At 60.2% G+C, this 23,579-nt stretch overlaps 1 protein-coding gene across 1 annotated transcript; it reads right to left on the reverse strand.

Moving 5' to 3' along the window:
* Positions 1-11,688: 11,688 nt before the first annotated feature.
* NUAK2 (NUAK family kinase 2) lies at positions 11,689-23,579 on the reverse strand. The gene is made up of 7 exons (XM_080367677.1): positions 22,861-23,579; positions 18,135-18,255; positions 16,503-16,654; positions 15,501-15,566; positions 14,348-14,467; positions 13,849-13,981; positions 11,689-13,773 (listed from the first exon to the last, which is right to left on the reverse strand). Exons 1-7 carry the CDS (start codon positions 23,077-23,079, stop codon positions 12,641-12,643), a joined length of 1,944 nt encoding a protein of 647 aa, XP_080223803.1. The 5' UTR covers positions 23,080-23,579; the 3' UTR covers positions 11,689-12,640.

The following is a 23,579-nucleotide window of genomic DNA, read 5'->3' on the forward strand; positions in this document are numbered from 1 at the left end:
CACTTTGCCTCAGCTGAGAATTTGCCCCTTAACATTTTCTGTGGCACTTCCCAGCCTGATACGCGGGGCACGGGGTGCTTGGGAGGGTTGAGGGGTCCCACAGGAGGGGCAGAGGCAATTCCAGCAGGTGGAGAGGAAGGTACATGTCCTTTCCCACATCCTCTGTGCTCCCAGAGCCGAGCCGAGCCCACCTGTGGCCCCACATCTGGCTCCCTGCATCCCTGGGCACTTGAGCATCACCCCTCACACTAGCACAACTCCCAGTGCGTCCCAGCAGCTGGGGGCTCTGCACAGAGCAGAGGAACTGGCAACACAGGGGTGGGGGGCTGCAAGGAGGAGGGCTGGTGGGGCACCGGGCTGGAGACCCCAGCCTGTAGCCCCAGCAGAGAGCTCTGAGCAGAAGCCACAACGCCAGGGCGCTGGGTCTGATGCATCGACAAGGAAAGAAGCGGTGGAGGAGACCGAGGAGGGCTGGTGGAGGGTGGCCACAGCAAGAGGTGGCCCCACTGTCCTTGCAGAGATGTGGCAGCAGGGCCGGCAGGTACCGGGTGCATCCCAGCTCCGAAGTCAAACCACAGGGGCTGCGAGTGAGCTCCGTGCAGAGGGGCAGCAGGGAGGTGAGGCTGCGCTAGCTCTGAAGCACGGTGGCAGGCTGGGTTTTAGCTGCTCTGGCCTGGAAAGACGGCAAACGGGTCTGAACTGGCTGCTGAGCGGGGACGGGTGGGGACAAGCAAGGCAGCAGGCGGTGGGGCGTCGAGGGGACCGAGTCCTGCCTCTGGCTGCGGAGGGACTGGGGGCACGGGGATGGACCCCGCTCCCAGGTGACCCCTGTGCTTACTGGAAAGGGCATCCAGGAGGTGATGGAGACAAGGCAGCCAAGCGCCAGCGCGCAGGACCGTGCTGCAGGTGGGACGAGACAGCACAGACCTTCGCAGAGGCTCCGTGGAGCCTGGCCTGTCGCGGCAGGTGGCACCCGGGACACATCCTTCCCGCAGGGAGCGGTCCTGGCTCCGTGAGCTCGGTCTGAGCAACGTGGGCTCGCTCGGAGCTGGGCTGATGCTGGGGCACCGGGCTGGGGACCGGCCGCATCCACAGGCTGAGCAGAGCTGCCGGCCCGGCCGTGTCCCGGCGAGGCGTGTGCGGCACCGGCTGCACCAGGGCAGCTCAGCACCACTACACCTGCGACATGAACACACCGGCCTTCACTGCTTGGCTCTGCCCCAGCCCGGACCCTGAGACCCGGGGGGGCAGCTGCCCCCTGCCCATGGGGAAAAAGAAGGACGGTGGAAAAGAAAAGAAAAGCAAAAGGAGAGGAGAGGGAAGGACGGTGGAAAAGAAAAGAAAAGCAAAAGGAGAGGAGAGGAAGGACGGTGGGAAAAGAAAGCAAAAGGAGAGGAGAGGAAGGACGGTGGGAAAAGAAAGCAAAAAGGAGAGGAAGGACGGTGGGAAAAGAAAGCGAAAAGGAGAGGAAGGACGGTGGGAAAAGAAAGCGAAAAGGAGAGGAAGGACGGTGGGAAAAGAAAGCGAAAAGGAGAGGAAGGACGGTGGGAAAAGAAAGCGAAAAGGAGAGGAAGGACGGTGGGAAAAGAAAGCGAAAAGGAGAGGAAGGACGGTGGGAAAAGAAAGCGAAAAGGAGAGGAAGGACGGTGGGAAAAGAAAGCGAAAAGGAAGGAAAAGGAAGGAAAAGGAAGGAAAAGGAAGGAAAAGGAAGGAAAAGGAAGGAAAAGGAAGGAAAAGGAAGGAAAAGGAAGGAAAAGGAAGGAAAAGGAAGGAAAAGGAAGGAAAAGGAAGGAAAAGGAAGGAAAAGGAAGGAAAAGGAAGGAAAAGGAAGGAAAAGGAAGGACGGGGAAAAGCCTTTTCCCTGCCGGCGATGGGCGGCCGGGCCGGGGGCGCGGCGCTGTGGACCCGCGGCCGCAGGGGGGCCCCCGGGCTCCGCCGCAGAGGGCCCAGCGGTGGGACCGGAGCCACCGGGCATCCTCCCTAAGTGCCGGGCAGGGCCGGGCTGGGCCCTTCACCTTAATTAGCGCACCTTAATTAGCGCTTTAACCCTCTCCTGCCTGCACGCGGCATTGACACCCCACCCCACCCCACCCGGGCTGGGGGTCTGGGGCAGCGCGGAGGGGCGGGAGGGCCTGGTGGGGGGCAGAGGGGAGGGCTGGTGGTCCTGAGCTTGCGGAACAAGGGGGGCTTTCTGCGGGGAGCAGTGAGCACCCTGAGTTAAATGAACCTCAGGGGGCTGTGGGCTCCCTTGGCAGTGGGAGGTGGGTGCAATAGGGTGCTGGAGCACGCAGCGGGTGCGTGCCGCAGCTCAGCACCAGCGATGGCTGTGTCCTCTGCAAAGTGGGGAGGGTCCTGGAGGTCCCACCTGCACTGTGCACGAGCCCTGCCACCCACCCTCAGCAGAGGCAGCCCCCGCTGGCTGAGGGCAGCGGAGCAGCCTGTGGCTCTTTGGGGCATTCATAGCAAAATGCTCATGTCCTGGCACTGGCCACCCCCCACCACCTCCTTGGCAGCAGCTGGATGAGGCCCCGGTGCTGGGGCGGTGAGCAGAGCTCCTCCAGCCTGCTGGGCGACTGCCATCCCAGCGGGAATTTCAGGACCTGTGGTGCCTCCTGTTCCCAAACATGCCTGTCCCCCCTGGCCAGCTGCCTGGGCTGGTCCCCACCTCAGCTCCATCCTGCCCGGGGGAGCAGCAGGGCCCGTGGGCTGGGTGCTGCCAGCCAGGAGCCACATCCCTGCTGCCCCCCAGCATCCAGCATCCAGCATCCTCCCGCTCCCCAGGCCTGGGCACCTGGCTGAGCCCCCCTCTCATGAGCGAGCAGCTGGCAGACGGCAAGGGCCATGCCCGGCAAGGGGGAGGCAAGAGCCAGCAAATCCTGCACATGCAGCCAGGGAGCTGCCGGTGACATTCGCGCTGGTCACAGGGACAATTCCCGCATGGCATGTGCAGCCCGGGGCTCCCTGAGGACTGGCATTCTCCCAGCGGGCAGCGGCACAGCGGGGTCGGGGAGGGGAAGGGGGGCTCATAACGGCCCCCTTTGTGTGGGTGGTGAGAGGAGAGGTGAAGCTTTGACGTCAGCCCGGGAGGAATTCCTTAATGCCATTCAGGCCTCCCTCGCCCGCCTTGCTAATTGCGTTTTATGTAATAGCTGCAGCTGGGCTCCCAGTCTGCTATTGAGAGCGGGATAAGACAGAGTGACTGGGGTGGCGGGGGCCACGGGGCACACCGAGCTGGTGCCACCGGGCACGAGGACACTCATGGCCCTGCACCCTGGGGTCCTGGGGCTCAGCCACCCCTGCCCCGGCGTGGGGAGCAGGTCGCATCCCCTGCGAGCCACATGGCATGGGGCTGGCGTGGGTGCCCACAGGGAGGACGGGCACTGGGGGCTCCTGGGGAATGCCAGAGGTGGGTCGGAGGGTTCCTGCAGGGGTGGGGGGCACCAGCACTGTGGCCGAGCCGGCGGGGTGGGACCTCTCTGGTGGGCACAGCCAGAGGAATGCTTTCCTCTGCAGGATTTCCCTTCGCTCCCTGTTTGGGACTGGTTTGCCACATTGCAACCGCGCTGCCGCTGCCACCCAAAGGCACCCTGGGGTGCCCAGGCCCCACAGCATGGGGCGAGGGGTGGCCAGGCAGCACTGGCCCCCATCCCCTGCCTCCTGTGCATGGGCACCTGTCACCACAGCAAGCTTTGAAGAAGTAATAATAATAATAAATTGTTTTGGTATCTAAGGGGTAATTGCACTTAATGGAGATGAACAAGGCAGCCATTTATCTCACTAGTGTTACGCCGTCAAGCTTCCAGCTGCATGAGCCTCAGACGATAAAATAATATATTAGCTGCCCTCTGCTCTGCTGGTGGGGCTCCCAAAACATCCCAGCAGCGTCCCCGTGGTTCTGGGGACCTCCCTGCGTGCCCAAGGAGAGGAGCACCAAGAGCTGGAGGCTGCTCCCTCGTGCGCCCAGAGGTACCCACCTCCTTTTTGGGGTGCTGCTGGCATTGCCTCACCCCCGGTTTGCTGCTGCTCACCCCACTGCAAACCCTGGCATGGGGACCCTCACCCAGGCACCCGCCGGGACAGCCCATCCTGGCACATCGTGGGGATGCGATGCAGCGGGGGAGTTTTCCCAAGGAGGAGGGGGAAGATGAGGAGAAAGGGGGTCTAGGGGCACGGGGATGTTGGCAATCATCAGTGGGAAAGACGGCGGGACCCCAGGCATCCCCTCCCCCTGGCTGGCGTGGCCAAACTTAGGCCTTAAAAAGAAAGAGCTGGTACCAAGGATAACATGCTTCACATTCCTGCGCTGTCTCCGGGGGAATTTCAACTGATCTACATGAAAAATACTCACTGCCCCTGAGGTCAAAGTGTCTGGAGGAAAAATTTCCGAGCGGAAAAGCTTAAAGTGGTGCAGAGACACAGCCGGCAGCGGCTCTGGGGCACTCGGGTCTCACCTGGTGAGAGTGGTGGTGGCCAGTGCCAATGCCACCATGGCCAGTGCCTGCGCCACCACGGCCAGTGCCAATGTCACCATGACCAGCACCTGTGGTACCGCTGGCAGTGCCCATGCCACTGTGACCGGTGTCAATGCCACCACTGCCCTCCGCAGAGCACAGCAGGGCACAGGAGGCTGCTGCCACCACCCGTGAGCCCATCCTGCTTCCCTGATCCCTACCGGGGCCGGGGTGGGGGGCTGCCTGCTCACATTATAGCTTCACTTTTCTTTCTTGCAGCCAGGGAATGGTGGGGAGGGAGCTGCTGGATGGATGGGAGCTGATAACGCCCCGTGCAGCCCCTTTCCTCCAAGCCACTGCAATTAAAACCAGGACTGACGGGGTCCAACCTCCTGCTGTGAGCTCCTGCAGCTGCTCGGGCAGGGCATGTCCTGGCCGGAGACAGGGACAGGGACAGGGAGGTCAGCACGGGCACTCTCAGATGCCACCTGCCTGCTCTGTACCGGTGACGTGGTTTTGGGAACTGCCTGCTTTCCAGACCGCTGCCACACTCTCTTGCACTCTTGGCCAGCACAGGCGCTTGGGCTTCTCCCGGGGGCATCTGGACCCCTCCCAGGAGTGGTTCTCAGCAAGCTCAGCACCCAGCAGAGAACACCATCACCCCGTGCGCTGCAAATGCCTCCCTCTCCAGGGCTGCTGCCGGTGGTGAGGGGATCGAGGCGCCCATGTACATCGTCTGCAGCCATCAGAGGTGCATCAGCCACACCGTGGAGCAGCTCCTGCTGACACTGGGCTTTGGAAAGGCCAGTGCCTGTGGGTGCTGGCTGCCTGTCACCTGCTGTCCCTACACCACAGGCTGGTCCCAGGCCCTGCCAGCCTCCGAGCCCAAGCTCCCTGCCCGGGCACACGGGGTGAGCAGCAGCACCTCGAGCTTGAATGACCCCAGCAGCCCATGGCTGAGCTGCACAGGGAGGGAGAGGGGGGGGAAAGCCCTGGGGTCACCCCCTGAACTGCACGGAGCAGAGCCCCGGTGGATCTGGCTGCTGTTATACTCATGGCCAATCTAATAATTTAATTGCACATTTAAAAATAAATACTCGTCTGGAGTAGGGGGAAAGAAAGGCTTATGGAAGAAAATGAAGAGGAATTTAATTAAGGGCAGTGTCGGGAATGTCTCTACCACAATAAAGATAAGGAGTATCAATTGCTTCTTCCTAGGATCAAAGTGAAGGGCTGGAGGGGGGAAGTGGGGCTGTCGGGCAGCTACAAAGCGCAGGGGAGGGAGGGGAAGGCAGGGAGAGAAAGGCACACAAGAGAAAGCGGGAGAAAGACAGCTAGATAAGATTAGAAAAATAATTGATCGTGTAGCTCCCCGAGGGCTGCCCAGGCTCTCAGGTCGATCGTAGCATGGTGGAGGCTGGGGGGTCTCCCTGGCTGCCCCCTGCCCAGCAAGTCACCGCGGAGCAGCAGGGGGAAGGGGCAGCACCATCCTTCCCGTTCAAACTGCCTCATCTCGAGGTACCGACCCAGCCGGGCACCAGCCGGGCATCCCTCAGCTGAGACCACGGCTTGGCTGTGCTGGTCCCCGGTCACCCTCGTGGGGCTGAGCAGGGCTGTGCAGGTCCCACCATAAACCAGTTCAGGTCCCACCATAAACCAGTGCAGGTCCCACCATAAAGCAAAGTCAATGTTCGCTGCCCCACATCAGGCAACAAATGGCACAAGGTGTTGGCCAAAGGCTCAGGGTCCTGCCACCCCCAAAGGCTCAGGGTCCTGGTACCCCCCAGGCTTGCTGGAGGGTCCCTGATGGCTCTGCTGTCCCTGTCCCCTGTGCCCGTGGGCTGGTGGCCTCCTGGCTACCAAGAGCAGGTGCTGCAGGCAGATGCAGGCAGGGCGCAGGGGCGTGGGGCTGCACTGTGGGCAGCTCCCTGATGACAGACACCCTCATCCCAGCCCTTTGCTGCCCACGGAGCACCCCAGGTTTGTGCAAACCATCCTTCAGGCAGTCCCCAGGGTGGCCTGTCTGGGGCAAAGCCCTGACAGCGCAGTGACTCAGGTGGCCCTGCAGGACACTGAGGTTTGCAACACCTTCTCTCATCGCTGTGTCACCTCGATGGCATCTCCACAGTGCCCAGGGCAGCACCTCTCCAGCTGGGCAGGGCTCCACTGGGACTGGTGTACTGGGGGAAAGCTGCACCCCAACACCACGACCCTCCCAGGTGGATCTGCACGGTGGTGGGCACAGGGCAACCAGCACAGGGGGAGCAGAAGGCTCTAAAATGCCTCTGCCAAGGGCCATTCCTGTAGCAGCTGGGAGCCCCCGTCCCCCAGCCCAGTGCTGTGAGGGAGCTTGTCCCATGTCTCACACGGGAAGGGAGCGCAGAACCGCTGGGAGCTGCAGGGGAGGGTGATTTTCCCAGCGTATCTGGTTGCCAGTGAATGCAAAGAAGCACCCAGACGGGTTTCTTGAAAGGGCTGGACCTGGTGGGTCCCAAATCCAGCAAATCCAACCGAGGCTGTCCTGACAATCCAGTGAAGCAACGCTTTGCATCTTTAGGCACCCAAGTAACTGTGTGACTCCAGTTCCTTCAGGTGTAAAATGGGAACGCCAATATCCATCTACCCACAAGACCTACCGCAGAGTTGCCAGGAGGCCTGCTTCTTGCTGGTGGTGTTTGCATAGGTTGGGACATCACTGCCATGTCGGGAGCAGGTTTGCATCCCAGCTGGGAACTTCCTGCAGCGGCACTGCCCTGCATGCGAGTGGTGCTGAGCCCTGCCCCCCTCCCAGCCGCTGCCTCTGGAAAAATGGGCACCTTTCTTGCTTCACCTGCTTTTGCAAGAAGCCAAGCCTGCACCCAGAGAAAGCGGTTCAGCCGGCTCTGGCGGGGAGGGCTGAGCTGGCAGCCTGGCAAGGAGACAGCATCTGGGTGTGCCATGTCCCCGCGGAGCCCCAGCACAGCCCTGCTCTCGCCGGGCGATAGCAGCCGGCAGCCCCCGGCGCAGGCAGCCGGTGACGGCGTGCCCGGCCGGGCGGTTGAGCCAGCGTGGCTCGTTTGCCGTGTCTCCGTGGGAGCCCCGCCAGCTTTGCGCCTCCCATGCCTGCTTTGCACATATATGAAGCGCTTGAGAAGCGTAGGGGGTTCCATTGCCATAAGCCGTGCCCGCCCGTGCCCAGGGGCTCAGCAAGGGATGGGCTGGTGGATGCTCGGGAGAAGGAGTTGTCCAGTGAGAGCATTTGGGGTCCCACCGTGGAAGCTCACAGCAGGCGTGATGGGGCAGATGGCCCTGCAAGTGATGGGCAGGACAGGAGATGGCTGGATGGTCCCTCAGCTGGAAACCATGCTCCAGCGGTGCTGGCACAGCATCCTCTCCTCATCCCCTCTGCCCCCTCCTGCTGCAGAGAGGACCACCGCCCCAGTGCTGCAGACCCCAGGACTGTGGAGCTGCTGGTCTGGGTAGGTGGGCAGAGTTGTGCTGCTCAGAGAAATCCCGTGGGCTTCCCCCTCCGGCACAGACCCAGCAGCACTGCCGTGGCTTTGGGAGAGCACTGGGGCTTCAAGGTGGTTACCAGCACTCAGTTATCCACGTCCCTGGTGGGGTCCAGGATTACGTTTTTAGGTCTCAGGCTCAGATGTGATGCAGCCATTCCTCATGCTCCAGGGAAACAGGATCAAAGTTTCCGGGTGCCGCTTTCTCCCCCTTTTCAGCTGCTCCGGGCTGCAGCAAAGTGCCATTGAAGACGGGAGGACTTTCATGTGGGGATTTCTCTTCTTTAGATCTTCAAAGAAATCCAGCAATCAAACAGGTAGTTGTGGAGGCACCTTAAAAAGAAAAGCCCTACTTTGAAAGCATCACATGCAAAAGAAACGTCTAAACTTTGTTGTGTTAATTGTTCTGGCACTCAAAGTTACGACAAAATGTCTCAGAAACATTTTTGGCTCTGGGCCCACGATGCGTCAGACAGACAAAAAAATGCTCAAGCAGAAAAGCTGAGGAAAAGAAAACCAACAAGGGGAGATTTCTACACGAAGGAACGGCAGTGTGGCTCAGTCAAGGCTGTCGGGAGGATGACAGCCTCCAGGCAGCAGATACGAAAAGCCCAGAGCGCTTGGGGCATCCACCCACGTTCGTTCCTTGAGCCGCTCCATGCCCTGGGCATCGTTAGGAGCCAGTTGCTAATGAGAGCAGGCTGTGGCCCTGCCGCTGTCTCCTTTCCACTGATACAAGAACGGTTCTCGCAAGCGCCAGCGGAGATGCCAGCTGCACCCTTGCGCTGCCTGCAGCCGCTTTCTCAGCAGTTACATGCAAGTGGCCTCTGCTGCAGGCTGTCCCTGGGGGTCACAGGCATCCCCCCTCAGGAAGGCACATGCCTCCCTCCCCACGCTGTGTCCCCCCGAGCCTGCTCTGCCTGTCCCGCTCCCAGCCCCAAATATGGGCTCGGCGCATCCGGGCTCCGCGGCACAAGCCCGGGCAGGAGCGCGGTGCTGTGGGGTGACTCAGGGCCACGGCAGCTCCCCGGGGCCAGGGGAGCGCTGACAGGTCCCCTCTGCCGGGACACCCAGCCCAGCCCGGGCAGGACCTGCTGGGAGTGGTGGGGCAGCCACCCGCTTCCACTCCTCCGGCCAGCTCACTGCTGCTCCGGCCCCAAAATATCCTTCTCTCTCCTTTTTTTAGGGTGCTGGGGCTGCTTGCAGATGACGCATGGGGACGTGGCTCTGGAAACAGCCCCCAGGTAAGCGGCAGCTACAGGTCTGGGCTGGTGCATGGTGCTGCATGCCTGGGGTGTGAGCGAGCCACCAAGCCCCAGCCAGGCCAGCCACCCCAGCCCTCTCCCCACTGAAAAATCCCTGGAAATGCCCAGTTTTCATGCCTGACAATCCTTACCACCTGCCCTCCAGCAATGTCTGCAGCACCAGTCCCTGGGGTGCAGCCCATGGGGATGTACCAGTTTCCCCCAGTAAGAAGCCAGCACCCTGAGGACTAGCAGGAGGGGGTCCTGACTGTCCCCCCAGCAGCCGCGGCACTCACTGCAGGCTGGCTTCACCTGGACAACCCCTCGGGACAGTGGCAAGGGAAGTTTGCACCAGTTGGTATAAATCCACAGTGCTCCAAGCACTCCAGCATCACCCATCATCAGGGACAATTTATCTTTGAGTGTTTCATCCCCTTTCCCTCTCCCCGAAGCTAGCCCAGCAGGAGCACAGCTCCGCTCCCACACACCGAGGCAGCACTGCCAGCAAATGCTGAAGTCACCCCCCAAAAATGGCATTTTCTCAACAAAACGCCGCTGAGGTCATTTTCACCCACTTCAAACACCCACAGCAGGGATGGGGCAGGGGGGCTGCGCTGAGCAGCTCCCGGGAGCTCGGGAGGCAGGAGGGAAGCAGGAGGTTTGTGAATCCTCAAGATGAAAGGGCTGAATAAAAGAGAGATGTTAATAATAGTCGTGGCCTGAAAGGGGGGCTCAGGCCCCAGCTGTGGGGGGCAGCTGCCATATGGGGGGCAGTGGAAATCAGGGCTGGGATGAAAGGAGCGTTACCAAGGGCTGGTGGGAGAATGCTGGGAGCACGGGCACAGTGCGGGGAGGGGGGCACCGGCAGGGATGGGGAACAGTCACTGCAGCCCCCTCCCACCGATTCCGAGGTGCCCTTGGGTTCAGACTGCCTCCCTCGCCTGCTCATCCAGCCCTGGGAGTCTCCGACTGCATTTCTCGCCCTTGCGCATCGCTGCAGGGCAGGTGGGGTGGGAGCTCCGCTCGCTGCTGCAGCCCTGGGGGGCTGCCACAAGCCTGAGCCGACCAAGACACCACTCCTAAACTGGTGCAAAGAGCAGCTGCCACCAGCCGGGACACACGTGGTAGGGTGGTCAGCATGTGCGTGGCACCCGCGCGGTGCCCACCTGGAGCTGCTGCAGCCCAGCCTGGCTCTGAAGCCGGCACACAAGAACATTTTCTTGAAAATTATTAATGAAACAGGACCGCAGCACCTTAGGATGCTCCAGAAACCAAACCCACCAATGCTTTCCAAAAAGCAAGCTCTGTCCCTTCCCCAGCGTGACCTCCACCTTGGGATGCTCCATGCCCCCGCACCCATGGGTGCTGCAGCCCTCGGCTTGCCCCCTCCCGCCTCAGCAGCCCACAGGGCACTGGAACTTTGCCCTGGCTAAGCTGGATGCCCTCAGAGCAGTTTTAAATGCTCCGACGTTTCTTAATAACACGGGAAGCACGCAGGGAATGCGCGGTGGGGGGCAGAGTGCACGTGGCCCCCCATGGCTTTGGCCGCGTGGGACGAGGGGTGGCATTCCTGGCAGGCCACCCTGCCACCCTGCTCCTGTGGCTCAGCTTCTCCGCGGTGGAGACCTGAAATGTCTCTTATTAACCCAACTGGAAACGGGAAATCGTTACAGCGCTTTGTAAAGCAATAAAACTGGTCTCAATGCCGCAGCAGGTGGAGAGGACAAAGGAAGCTGGGGGAAAGGGTCGGAGAGGAGACAGCCCGGTGGTACCTGCCACAGCCGAGCTCTGGCTGCTGGGGCCGTCTCGCTCTGTCCTTTCTCCAGCACCTGCCGGCACTGCAGGTGGAGATGGCAGCTGCCCAGCAGGCAGCTCCTGCAGCCAAGACCTGCAGATATTCCACAAATCCAAACCCACCCACCACCGGCGTTGTCAAAGCGCAGTTTGGGAGCAGAGCTGGGACACCCTGCGGTGGGGAGGGGGTAACAAGTCCACCATCCTCAGCAGCCACCCACCTCCATCCATCACAGCTTTCCCTAAACTTCAGCCTCCACTCGTTGCCCTCCGGTGCAGGGGCACAGCGCAGGCAGCACCACTGCAGCAGTGCTGTGGTACTGCCACAGCAGGTCCTGCCCCCAGCCAGCCCCCCCTCACGGGGTCACGCAGCTGCTCAGCCTTAAAAACTACAGCCAGTCACCATCCTGGTGGGTGCTGAACCCCCACATAAGGGATATGCCAAGGCACAGCTCAGCACCGCACAGCACTGGTGGGGAAAGCACCAGTTTAAGCCCACGCAGCAGCCTTGGCACTGGAGGGGCCAAGTACATGCTGCACGAAGGTGTTATACCCCAGAGGATACATCCTGAGCTAACTCACACTTACCTTTACTGCAGCAAGGCCCAGCACCATGCACAGCCCCATCCTGCCAGGAGCAGCACCCTATCACACCTCCCTGCTCCCCCGAGCAGCAGTGGCACAGCAATCAAGATAACGACTTGGATCTAGCATTTGCTTTTAATTTAATGGTTTTCTCAAGACCACCTCTGTAGGAAGGAGGGGAAAAATCACATACACCCTGGAGAAGGGAAAGGGCCAGCGTACACGTGGCAATAGTGCAACGGAGCTTCGATGTGCGGCACATGAGACAACGGCACAGACACCTCCACCCACCACCCCCTGTAAAAAACATCTGGGAGGCTGTTACGGAGCCAGACACATCCTGTGCTGCTGAAGTTTTACATCAAGTTGGACAAAGGCAATAAATAAAGACATGGTGCCTCAAAGGCACTTTTTTTTTTTCTCTTCCTCCTTTTGACATAAAAAAAAAATAAAAAATAGTGATGTTACCATCAGAGCATGTTCTCAGACTGGGGTTTTGGCCAGATCCAGTTGGGTTACTCAGCATAGGAGAGGGAAGAGCCAAAGCCTGGGTGGTTTTGCATCCCATTCCCGGCACATCCCAAGAGCCCAGCCAGCAGGCAGCAGCCAGGGCAGCACCCCTCAGCCCCTCACCAGCACCCTGCTACATCTCCAGCTTGTTTGAGGTATATATCACCTGCCCCATCCGTTATCTTGTGCAGCCAAAACACAGTGCAAAGGAAAAAAAAAAAATATCCTCAACCCCTTGGTTTCCCCCCACCCCCAATGAGATGAACCTGTTTGCGAGGGGATGAGGCAGCAAGGAGCCTCCGGGACCCCCCAGCCCCTCTGCAAGGGCAGTGGCTGGATCACTCGGAGCTTTGGTCCATTTAATGTCCCGGCCCTGGGGCATCTCCCTGCCGATGCCCCGGAGCCACCCTGGTTCCCTCCCCACCTGCGCTCCTCCCCAAGGGGCACAAGGCTGCGAAATAAATACGTGGGATGTGGCTCAGCAGCACCAGCAGCCCTGGGACAGGGAGGGCTCAGCCCCCTCCCCAACATGTACCCCCCCGGGGAGCCCTGCCAGGAGGTGCCCTCAGCTCAGCTTCATGCCAATGGCCACAGCACGCCGATAGACCTCAGTGACATTGTCACAGCCTGCCAGGGACAAGCTGCTCTCTCTCAGGGGGCTCCGGCAATGTGTCACAGTCCAGCGGCGCAACCTGCGCCCTTCCTCCATCTCCTCCTCCTCTTCCAGCCGCAGGAGGCTGTCGGCGGAGATGCAGCCCCGCATGCCCCTGCCACCATGGGGGACAAGGGCAGGCAGGTCAAGTTGGTCAAAGGACTCCGTGGAAAGGATGCTGTCCTCGCTCACGGCGCTGGACGGGCGGGCGCGGGGTGCCTGAGGCAGGGGCACCTCGCTGAAGCCCCCAAAGCCCTGCCCAGGGAGACCCTCTGGCTCGGTGCTGCTGGAGGTGTACTTGCCGTTGTGCTTGAGGATGCCTTTCCTACGGGTGGGGAGACCCTGGGGGCCCTGCTCTGGGGAGGGGTTGTCAGCAAACACGTTCCCATCAAGGTCCAAGCTCCCTGCATCCAGGACATCCCCAGACTCACAGCACTCCAGGGATGAGTAATATCCAGACTCCCTCGTCGGGGGCTTTTTCAGTATTCCCTTCTTGGGCACGGCCATGGGCACCGCTCCGACATCCGTGCTGCAAGGCTGCATGCCCGAGGACAGGATCTGGGTGAGATCCGCAGCGGCCACCTCTCCATCCTCACCCCTCGCCTCTCCCACGGGCACTGCCGGTGGGGGGCCAGGGCCAGGCACCTTCTGCTCGCAGGAGTTTCTCTTCTTCAGGATGCCCTTGGGCCGCTTGAGGATGGACTTGGTGGGGTTCTCCGGGGCCAGGGCCACCTCCTGCAGCGCGTGGGAGACATCGTTCTCCTTCTTGGACTTCTTGAGGGAGCGCTGCCGCTCCAGGGCTACACCGGGGATGTGCTGCTTCAAGAAGCATCGCACCTTGGAGCTGTTCTCCAGCAGGGGCCGGGAGGAGCGGCGAAGCCACTCTGCCACCGTGGCCAGGGGGGACTCGCTCTCCCGCAGCAACTCTTGCTCCCCGATGGGCACTTTGTAGCCCCAGTTAACCCACCAGTGCGTGGCGATGTCCTCAATGGTGGCACGGCGCTCCGGGTTCACCATCAGCATCCACCGGATCAGCCCACAAGCATCTGGGGAAGAGGCAGGTCAGGCACTGAAGGAAACACGTGGCAGGGGGATGCGTGGGGTGGTGGGCGTCTGCCTACCTGACAGCTTTGTGGGTTCCCGGTAGTCCCCACTCGTGATCTGCTTGACCAGAGTCTTGTAGTCGTGGCCATCGAACGGCATCGTGCCGTGGACCAGGATGTAGAGGAGAACACCCAGGGACCAGCTGTCCACCTGCCAGAGGGACAGATGAGCCTGGAGGGGGGGGCAGCAGGACCAGGCTGCCCTGGCCCCCACCCTGGCTGGGCAGAACCCCCCCCCAGAGCCTCAGCAGGCTCCCAGAATGGCAAAAGCCAAGGGGGAGGACAAAGCATGGGGCAGGACCAGCTCCAGCCACCTGCATCCCACCACGTCCATCCCTCTGTGGCTCCCACACACCAACCAGGCGGTACTTGGTCTTAGGCGACCCCCGTTACCCCAAAGCACGCAGGCAGGGCTCTGCCCACAACGCTCCGCTGGAAAACACCCAGTGCCTTCCCAAGGCCGAGCAAAAAGAGGCAGCACGACATTCCCATCCACAGGGGGTGAAGCACAACCTACCTCTGGGCCCTTGTACGGCCTCCCATTGATGATTTCGGGGGATGCGTAGAGTGGGCTGCCACAGTAAGTCTGCAGAAGTTTATCCTGCTGGTAAATGTTGGACAGGCCAAAGTCCGCGATCTGGAGAGACATTTATAGCTGTTATCAAGCAGCAAAGCTCCCCTTCACGGGTGGAGTACCATTGCCACCCAAAGCTCCCCAGCTGGGAGCTCGGCCAAAACCAGTGCTGCCCTCGGCACCCTGCTCCTGGGTGCCCCCAGCCTCCTCAGGGAGCAGCAGCGGGCTGGGTGCCCACCCCCAGGGCTGCTCCTGCCCCTCTCCCCCTCCCAGAAAGCTCATTCCAGCCACCACAGCAGCTGCCCTGCGGCTCTGCTCCTCCAGCCCCAGCCCCAGCACCCTGGGAGCAGAGGCAAAGGTGGGGTTAGAGGGAGAGCTGCCGGGCTCTCCTCCAGCTCCTTCACAGCCACACCAGGTTGCTTCAGCCCCTCTCTGCACCACCTCGCACACTCGTTCGTTATCCTCATCACGCCCATCACCTCTCACTGAGCGGCAGGTACTCGTGAGCTCCCAGTTGCAAAATTACCCCCTTTGAGATAAAACCCCGCAGCCCGTTTATCACCGACCGCAGCAGATTCCCGGCTGCAGCCATGCCCTTCCTCCCCGGGCGGCCACAGCTTTCCCAGCTGGGGCAAAAAGCATCACTCAGGGCCAGCGGAGCCAGGAGCTGCCCCGCACCTCCCTCCGCCAACCTGGGAGGTGCACACAGGGACCAGGACTTTTGCTGGGAGAGTCCCTCCTTATCCAGCCAGTCGGGCTTTGACCTCAGCGTTCAGACTTTGCCCTCTTATCAGCAGAGAGATAGATAACGGCTTTAATAGGCAGCACGGAGCCTCTCCTGCTCAGCTGCCAGGTGCAGATGGCAGGGGCAGGTACAGGCGCCCCTCCTGGCTCCCCATCTCCTGGGCAAACAGCAGCGCCAGGCTGATCCCAGCAGTCCCAGTGCCGACAGATGGCTTCCCGCAGCTCCACAAAGTGCCAAAGCGCGTGCCCTGCGGGGACCATGGTGTTGTGGCCACCCCCAGTCCGCCCACGCTGGGCAGCATCCCTTAAACCCCTTTGCTGGGTGACACCCAAAGCGTGGCCAGGCTCTCACCTTGATGTTGCCGTTGGTATCGAGAAGGATGTTCTCTAGCTTCAGGTCCCTGTGAACGACCCCATTCTGCACGAGGGAGGGGAGAGACGGGTTTAGCTCACAGCGGGTTTGGGGAAGGAAAAGTCAGGCAGCATGGGGAGGTCACTGCCATGCACAGCGGCACGCGAACAGGACACTGTGACAGCAATCGGAGGAGCAGTAAATAACCCTGGGTGCGTCAATGAGGACAGGCTGTAAACCACGACCCAAGCTGTGTGCTGTCAGCTCCCCGTGGTGCTCAGGAGCACAAGCAGGGCAGCACCCCGCGCCAGCACCCCACACCGGGTGCCACGCTGAGCTCCCGCACCCTCCCCAGCCGCCCACCCATGAGAGCAGCCGGTGCCCGCTCCCGCCGGGGCACAGCTCCATGATTTACCAGGACCTGCTACTGCCCAGCTAAGAGAGACTCCAACTTGCTTCAGGTTCAGGAGGTGCCCTGCAACCCCTCCTCCCTGCCAAGGGCACGCGGGTACCCAGGACCAATATATGACAGGGCGCGCCCTCAGAGCATCCTCCAGGGAGACCCACAGGCTCCACGGTCAGGGCCCTGTAGGTTTGCATCCCTTTCAGGGGATGAAACAGGTGACCCAGGGCTCAGCTTTCAGCGCCAGCAGACAGCCCTGCGTGTCTCCCAGTCGATAATTCCCTGGCAGGGTTAGTCACCCTGTGCCGCAGCAACAGAAAGCCAAGACAAGGACTTCCCGAAAGCTGCTTGAGCGCTGCTTCGGTGCCAGCCCGAGGGCTACCGCGCCCCAGGTGAGAGGCAGAATGAACCCCTCTCCAGGAAAGGCCAGTGGCCACCAGCTCCCCTCACCTCCCAGCCCAGGCTGAGCTTCCCCATCAGGCACCAGACCCCTGCCCAGCCCCAGCTGCTGCACTTCTGCCCAGAGCCTGCCAAGCACACTGGAGCGATCCCTCCGTTCTCCCACCGGGAAGGTGGTGGGAAGCGTGGTGCCGACCCACCTTATGGCAGTAGTAGACGGCTGACACGACCTGTCGGAAGAAGTGGCGTGCCTCCTGCTCTGTCAGCCGCTGCCGCTCGCTGATGTAGTCGTACAGATCCCCCTTGCTGGCGTATTCCATCACGATGACGATCTTGCTGCTGTTCTCAAACACTGCGCAGGGGTGGGAAGCCACAGGGCATTAGGATGGATTCGCAGAGGTAAGGGACTTCTCCTGCCTTTTAACGGGCAGGTGGAGCCCTGACCAACTTAACACACTGCCCACCCCAGTGCCTGTGCCCTCAGTCTGTTTTGCAAAACAGAAGGTGTCGGGGTTTCTGCAGGTACCCACAGGTCGGAACGGGGTGGCCAGAGCTGCCACCCGCATCCCACAGTGCCACTGGGGCTGCTGGACAAGCGGCCTCTGCAGCCACACAGCACGGGAGGAAGGGCCCTGCTCTGCCAGGGGGTGACTAAGACACATGGTTCTTTGCTAGATAGAGCCCTGCCAAGGGGAAAGGCGATGGAGCTGCTGGCTGGCCTTTCTACACGTTCCCATTGCTCTCAACACAGCCCTGGCTCGAGCCGAGAAAAGGAGCATTTTCTTCCTGTTGCAGAAAGCTACCTCAATATTTTTTGAATTCCAGCAGTCAGCGTGACTCAGTCCTTGCAAACACCGCCCATGAACTGCCAATCCACTTGCTTTTGTTGAGAGGACAAAAGGACTCTGGATCCCTCACACACACCAGAGGCAGCGATAACGCAGGCACCGGCCACACGCCGGCACCGCACAATGAACCCCAGCAGAGCCAGCCCCGAGGAAGAGTGCGGAGCACGCTGGGTTTGCGGCTGAAGGACTCAGCGTTTAAGCAAAGACTGATCCAGCTGGAGCTTTGCTCCCAGTCTGGTCATAGTTAGAATTTGAGAAATTCCCCTTTGGTTGGTGTTGTCCAGACACCCTGGGAGCAAAGCCCAGCCCTGGCCATAAAGCCAAGCCCAGCAGCACCCAGAGCTCTCCCAGCACCCTGTGTCCAGCCAAGCCCAGCAGCACCCAGAGCTCTCCCAGCACCCTGCAGTTTGCTTTTCCTGTGCCCCAGGGGAGGGAATAAGTGGGACTCCAGCACCGAGATTAGCTCCTGCCTCGGGCTGACAGCAGAGTCACAGAGATTCCCATCGCTGCAGCACTTGCCATGGCTGGGGCGAGCATCCAGCACAACCAGACCCACACACAGCACACTGGGCTTTGCTGGGAGCCCTGGCCACCAGCTCCCCCTCCACGGCACAGCCTCTCGCCGGCAGCAGCACCAAAGCTTCCAGCCTCAAAAGGCCACAGACTCCTGGAGCCAGCTTCCCTCTCCGGGCGGGAGGCGATGGGATGGGAAGCGGCTATTTCTGGAGCAGGTATTTCCCCTCGCCGCTGCTCTGCGCAGAGGCGGGGGAGTGCAGCGGGGAAACCGCAGCCCAGCAGCATCTGCTCTCCCTGCTGGTGCTGAGTCACCAGCACCACACAGGCCATAGCAAACAGCTTGTGCTCTGAATGAGAAGGGCAGCGAGCGCTAACCCCACTGCCGCAGAGCCTGCCCTGGTACCCAGCCCACCTGGGAGGCTCTGCTCGGGGATGCTGCTGGGATGGGAAGGGGAGAGGAGGGCTCACCTTCGTGGACAGCAATGATGTGGGGGTGGTTGAGGGAGGACATGATCTCAATCTCTCTCCGGATGTGGACAAGGTCCTGCTCATCCTTGATTTTGTCTTTCCGGATTGACTTGATAGCCACCTGCGAATGAGCACACGCGGAGAGGGTCACCTGGCTGTTGGGGCCAGAAGCATCGTGGCTTCCCAAAGCCTGTTGCAGGGCAAGAAACCCACCCCACCCCCCTTTCAGGAAGAGGCTCACAAGCAAGAGATCAATAGCCTATCTTCCCCATTCAGGTGTGCTGCACCCAAAAGCCATGCTGCACGGCTCCACTGAAGCAACTCCAAATAAAATAAAAAAGTCAATTTTATCAATTACGGGGTTTATACTTTCCAAGCCCTGATGCTGTGCACGAGGGAGAAGCTCCCCCCATCTCCCCCCTAAGGGAAACCTGCTGCCAGCTCCTACCAGGAGAGCTTGCCAAGCCTCCTCCTGCAGGTAGCACGGCCCTGCTCCTCATTTATGTGCCGTGGCTTACAGGAATTGTGTCCCAGGCTACAGCCGCCGCTGGACCGCTGCCAGCCAGAGGAATGTGACCTGCACACATGACTTGGAAGATAACAACAACGACGTCTTCTTGGGGTCATGAAAGCAGGAAGAAAAGAAAGAAAAAAAAAAAAAGAAAAAAAGAAAAACAACCACCAGGTTTTGTTTTCCTCGTAAATACTTATTTCAAGGAGCTGATCATGTAAAGGTAAGAGAAAGTTTGCTATTAAAGAATAGATCCCTCCTAGGCACAGGACTGTACTCCAGCCGGCCTGGAGACATGGTGCTGACGATGGAAGCTGCTTTCCAGCCTTTCACTTGGGTTTTCAAGTTATCCTCTACAAGGAAATTGAAAGGGGAGGAGAAAGAAGAGTAAGTGCTGGAGAATAGATGCCTTCTAATCCTCTTTCAAAGGGGCTGGGGAGAGACAATGTGCTCCTAGGGTTGAATTTACAACTGAATCCAGCAGAACCTCTTTTTTTCTATCAGACAAGAATGCGGAACAGCATTAATCCTGTAAAGGAACCTCCACACGGGTCTCCCAGCAACGGGGAGAGGGGCCACAGACACCCGCCGGCCCCAGCTGCCAGCACAGGAGTGATGCTCATGGCTACAGTGTGCAGGGACCCTCCTCCGCCTTTGGCTGTGCAGGATGGATTCTCGGCCTCACCTCCTTCTGATTTAGGGGAGTCAGACACCTCGTTCCCGGAGAGCTAGGCCACCAAGCAGCAAAGGGCTCAGAGCAAGTCTGCAGCCCTTCTTGCTAAGTAACACCCATTGCACCCACAGCGAGTCACCCGGCACTAAAGCAGCAAGATCCCAGCTGCCACATCAATGTCTCCATGGGAGGACAGGTCAATTTGAAGAGCTCAGATGGGCAAGAGAGATGGCCGATGGAGTCCCTCCAGCCCCAGAGCTCTGCTGCACTAGTCCACTTCAGGCCAGCACTGGCCAGGGCAGAGGTTGCCTCCTGCTCACTGGGGAAGCATCACGTCTGCATCAGCCCCAGGGGCTGGAGCAACCAAGCAGAATGGACTCTGGCCAAAGAAAGTCCAATAACCCAGGTGCAAGTTTCTGGGCAAAGCTTCTGAAGGCGCTTAATAGCTTCTTGAAAGCCAGGTATTCTTTTCCCTGACCTTTGTGCTAGGTTAACGTTTAACAATTTTTTTGCTCCAGCCCCTGATTACCTGACCCCCAGTAGAATGCGGGCAAAGCCTTCCTGCAGCAAGCCAGCCTGCTCCCAAATTCCTGTTGACTCACTCTATTCATCTCCCTCCTGAAGCTCGACATCCAACCCAACTGCTGCAGGATTTTGCGGTGCATGCAGCGCGTGTTTGCTGATCAAGATGCTCATGCATATGCACTGCTGAGCCGGGGCTTAGGGCAAGATCCACTCTCCATAAAAAGACAAAGTGGCTCTAGGCTGTGGGAAGCCTTAGGAGATGCCACCGGGTGTATTCAGCAGGGTGCTGGTGAACGCCCTTGCCTACCAGCCCGGTGGTTAGTGACCTCCAAGGCAGAGGGAGTCAGCAGCCCTGAGCAGGTTTAGGGCACTGTTACAGCCCCGGGGCTCGCCTGCAGACAGTAACGGCCAGGCACGATGCACAGCAAGGGTACGGCACTGTTAGGGTCCTCATCTCATACAAAGACTGAGCCAGCCACTCAAGGTGGGAAGATTTATCTGCCTGTCAAGCGCTGATGGGGAGGCTAAACCCTGGGCCATCCCATCCTTCCCCAGGGGTGCTGAGAAGCAGCTTTGTTCCAAAACATCCTCTACCTAAGAGGGATGACAGCAGAGGATCTCCCCTTGAGACAGAAAAGGCTGTGCCACCCTGGAGACAGGGATCAGCAGCTTCAGGGACACAGCACCACAGCCTACACACTGCCTCCACCACCAATGCCATGAGAAGAATCTCCTGCAGGAAACATCCCCAAGAAGTCCCGCTGCAGGAGCCTAGAGAACTTGAGAGTCCATTCCAAGTCAAAAAGCCTTTTATTTTTTTTTTTTGGGGGGTGGGGTGGGGCGGGAGGCAGAGCAGGTATTCTCAGCAGCTGCTGAAAGGTGCATTCAGCTACAACCCCAGGCAGCACTTCAGAAGTTATTCCAGTTTGTGAGTGCAGCATTTCATGCTCCATGAAACATGGATTACAACCCACTAGGGAAGAGACCAGTGTTCGCCCCTTACTGGACATCAAAAGAGGCTTTGCTGCTTTGGAATATTCCAGGTGCTGCCTCCCCCTTGACAACATACAAGGCCACAAATACATTTCTGACACTGCAAGTGAGTCCCACAGAAGGTCCCTCTTTCTGTTTGACTTGGCTGCGGGCCAGGGCTTGGGAACCAGGCTGGAAGAAAAAAAAAAAAAAAAAAAAAAAAAAAAGCTAGATGCTGCCATGCAAACAGGTGCAGGAACCAGTTTGCACCACCATGGCACATATTACTGAGTCTTCAAACTGAGAGATGCAGGGAAAAAGAAAAGAAAAAAGGGAAAGGAAAAAGAACCAGTGACTCTCTCGCCACCTGCTTAATATTTCAGGGACACAACAATTTTCCAAGGACTGGGGAGGGCACTCAGCAGAAGTACCCACCAGAAGGTATGAGCATCATTTCACCTAAAGGATTTCTAACTGGAAAACAAGGGGTTTTCAGACAAAGAATGTTCATGGAAGTCCCCAAAAACCCTTCAGCTGTGGGAGCTTGGTCTTCCCTGCAGCCTACCAGCTGGTTAGAGACACCTTGCTCTGAACTAAGTCCGGGTAGGTTGGTTAAAATTCAGAGGAGGAAAAAAAAAAAAAAAAAGAAAGCTACGCAGCAAAACGAGATGGTTCAATATTCAGTGCATCTGACAGCGGCACTTTCTGATTAGCCAGAGGCAAAAACCAGGCACGGAGCAGCTCCAGCGTTACAGCCTCAGCCGGTAACGTTGGATCCACGCAGCCCACGAGGAGTAACTGGCAGAGGCTGCAGGACCTGCTCTCACACCTCGGTGTTTGGGAAGTGAAAGCCACTTGGAGCAGGAGCAAACACCCACCCAGCTCAGGATAAGCCTGCAGATTAAACAGGTCCGGAAATGCTGAGTGCTACAAGAAAGAATTTGTGGGAAGAGGGAAGATTTGTGGTTAAGCCTCCTGTTCCTACACGGCCAGCTCGTCGAGGTACTAGTTAGTCCATCCAGCCTTTGACTATCTCCAGCATTTATTGGGGAGGCATTGGCTTGTGTGTTTAATTTGCATTATAACAGACCAACCTGCCAGCCAAACCAGCCCCTGTCCCAAGGGGCTTCCACAGGCAGGTGAGTTTTCTGGCAGCTCAGCCATTCCCCACACAAGCTTTGTGAGGTGCCGCCAGGGAAAGCCAAGGCTTCTCGCCCATCCCGAGGGGAGGGATCCTTCCAGGTCTGTGGGTGGAAGCTGCATTTCAAGGCCCTGATTATGCAGCAAAACAGCAGCTTCTTCAGAATCAGATAGGCCAATGGAAATGGCAGAGCTGACTTACCGAAGAGCGTTACACAAGAAAACCTCTCGGATTTACAGTGGTTTTCCTCAGCACGTTAGCGATGCAGCCTCACGCCCTGCTCAGCCCTCAGCACCTGCCCAGGCTGGTCCGGCCGTGGGACCCCATCGCTCCCCCCAGCTCCCAGGACAGGCTGTGGGTGCCAGCGCCTTTCTCGGGTCCCAGCACCCTGTGGTGCAGGATGCACCGGAGCAGGGAAATCACGTTCAGGTTTATCCTTTGAAACCTTGTGGATTCCAAAAGGCCAGGGCTGCCAGGCCAGCAGCACCCTGCTTCCCTGGGGGTGAGGGTCCCCCACTTCTCCCTGCACGCCTCCGGAGGGCTGCGCTGGATTGAGCCATGCATGGCGCACAGCCACTCGCTTCCCAGGGGCTCAGCATCCCGGACGGGGATGCAACCCCCCCCCCAGCCAGGGCAGGGGCGCTGCGGGAAGCCCTTCAGCCTCAAGTGCGATGTTTGCTCTCGGCTGCCGGGGACCTGCGGCTCCTCTCGGCAGGAAGGCCAAGGCGGTCAAGTGGGCAAAGGGAGCTGCAGCCCCCCCGGGGGGTGCGAGGCCCCTCTGGGATGCTCCCCCCTCCCCCCTCCCGCGCGCTTCCCGGTTACCGGCGGGGCCGCACCTCTCGGAGCTGGGGATGCGCAGAGCCCCGCACCGGCTCACGGGGAGGATGCCCCGGGGGATCCTTACCAGTTTACCGGAGCGCTCCCGGGCTTTCTTCACCTTCCCGTAGGTGCCCTTCCCCAGCGTCTCCAGGAACTCGTAGCGGTGCTTGAGGTTGTGCTTGTGGTGGTGCCGCTTCACCGCCTGCTTCTTCATCAGCGGCCGCGGGGACTTGATTAACCCCTCGGCCAGCGAGGCGGCCAGCGCTGTCCCTGCCGCTGCCTCCGGCCCCGCCGCCCGCTCCATCCCCGGCTTCGCCGCCCGCCCGGCTCGGCTCCGCTCGGTCCAGCCCGGCCCGGCCGCTAAATGCGGCGGCCCCGCCGGCCGCGCCCCCCCGCGCCCATTGGCCGCCCGGCGGCGGCCGCCCCGCCCGGGAGCCGGTGCGAGGGACGGGGGGGGGCTGCGGGGGGTCCCCACGGGCCGCCCGGGTTGGGGGTGGCGAGCCACGGGCCTCTGGGGGGGACCCCACGGGCTTCTCGGGTGGGGGGGGGGCACAGCCACGGGCCTTCGGGGGGGACCCCACGGGCATGCCGGGTGGGAGGGGGGGAACCACGGGACTTCGGGGGGGACAGAGTGGGCGGGCGGGGGACCCACGGGCTTCCCGAGTGGGAGGGGGCACCCACGGCCCTCCTGAGTGGGAACGGGGGACCCCACCAGCCTCCCAGGTGGCAGGGGGGGACCCACGGGACTCCGGGGGGGACAGAGTGGGGGAGCGGGGGACCCATGGGCTTCCCAGGTGGGAGGGG

This window comes from Falco punctatus, assembly GCF_963210335.1.
Source record: "Falco punctatus genome assembly, chromosome: 17".
NCBI classification, from domain to species: Eukaryota; Metazoa; Chordata; class Aves; order Falconiformes; family Falconidae; genus Falco; species Falco punctatus.

Coding starts and splice junctions, on each gene's coding strand:
- NUAK2 (XM_080367677.1), bottom strand. CDS start 23,079: ATGGAGCGGGCGGCGGGGCCGGAGGCAGCGGCAGGGACAGCGCTGGCC. Junction 15,567..16,502: donor CCGTCTACTACTGCCATAAG/GTGGGTCGGCAC, acceptor TCCCTCGTGCAG/AATGGGGTCGTTCACAGGGA. Junction 13,982..14,347: donor GGCCGTACAAGGGCCCAGAG/GTAGGTTGTGCT, acceptor TCCCTCTGGCAG/GTGGACAGCTGGTCCCTGGG.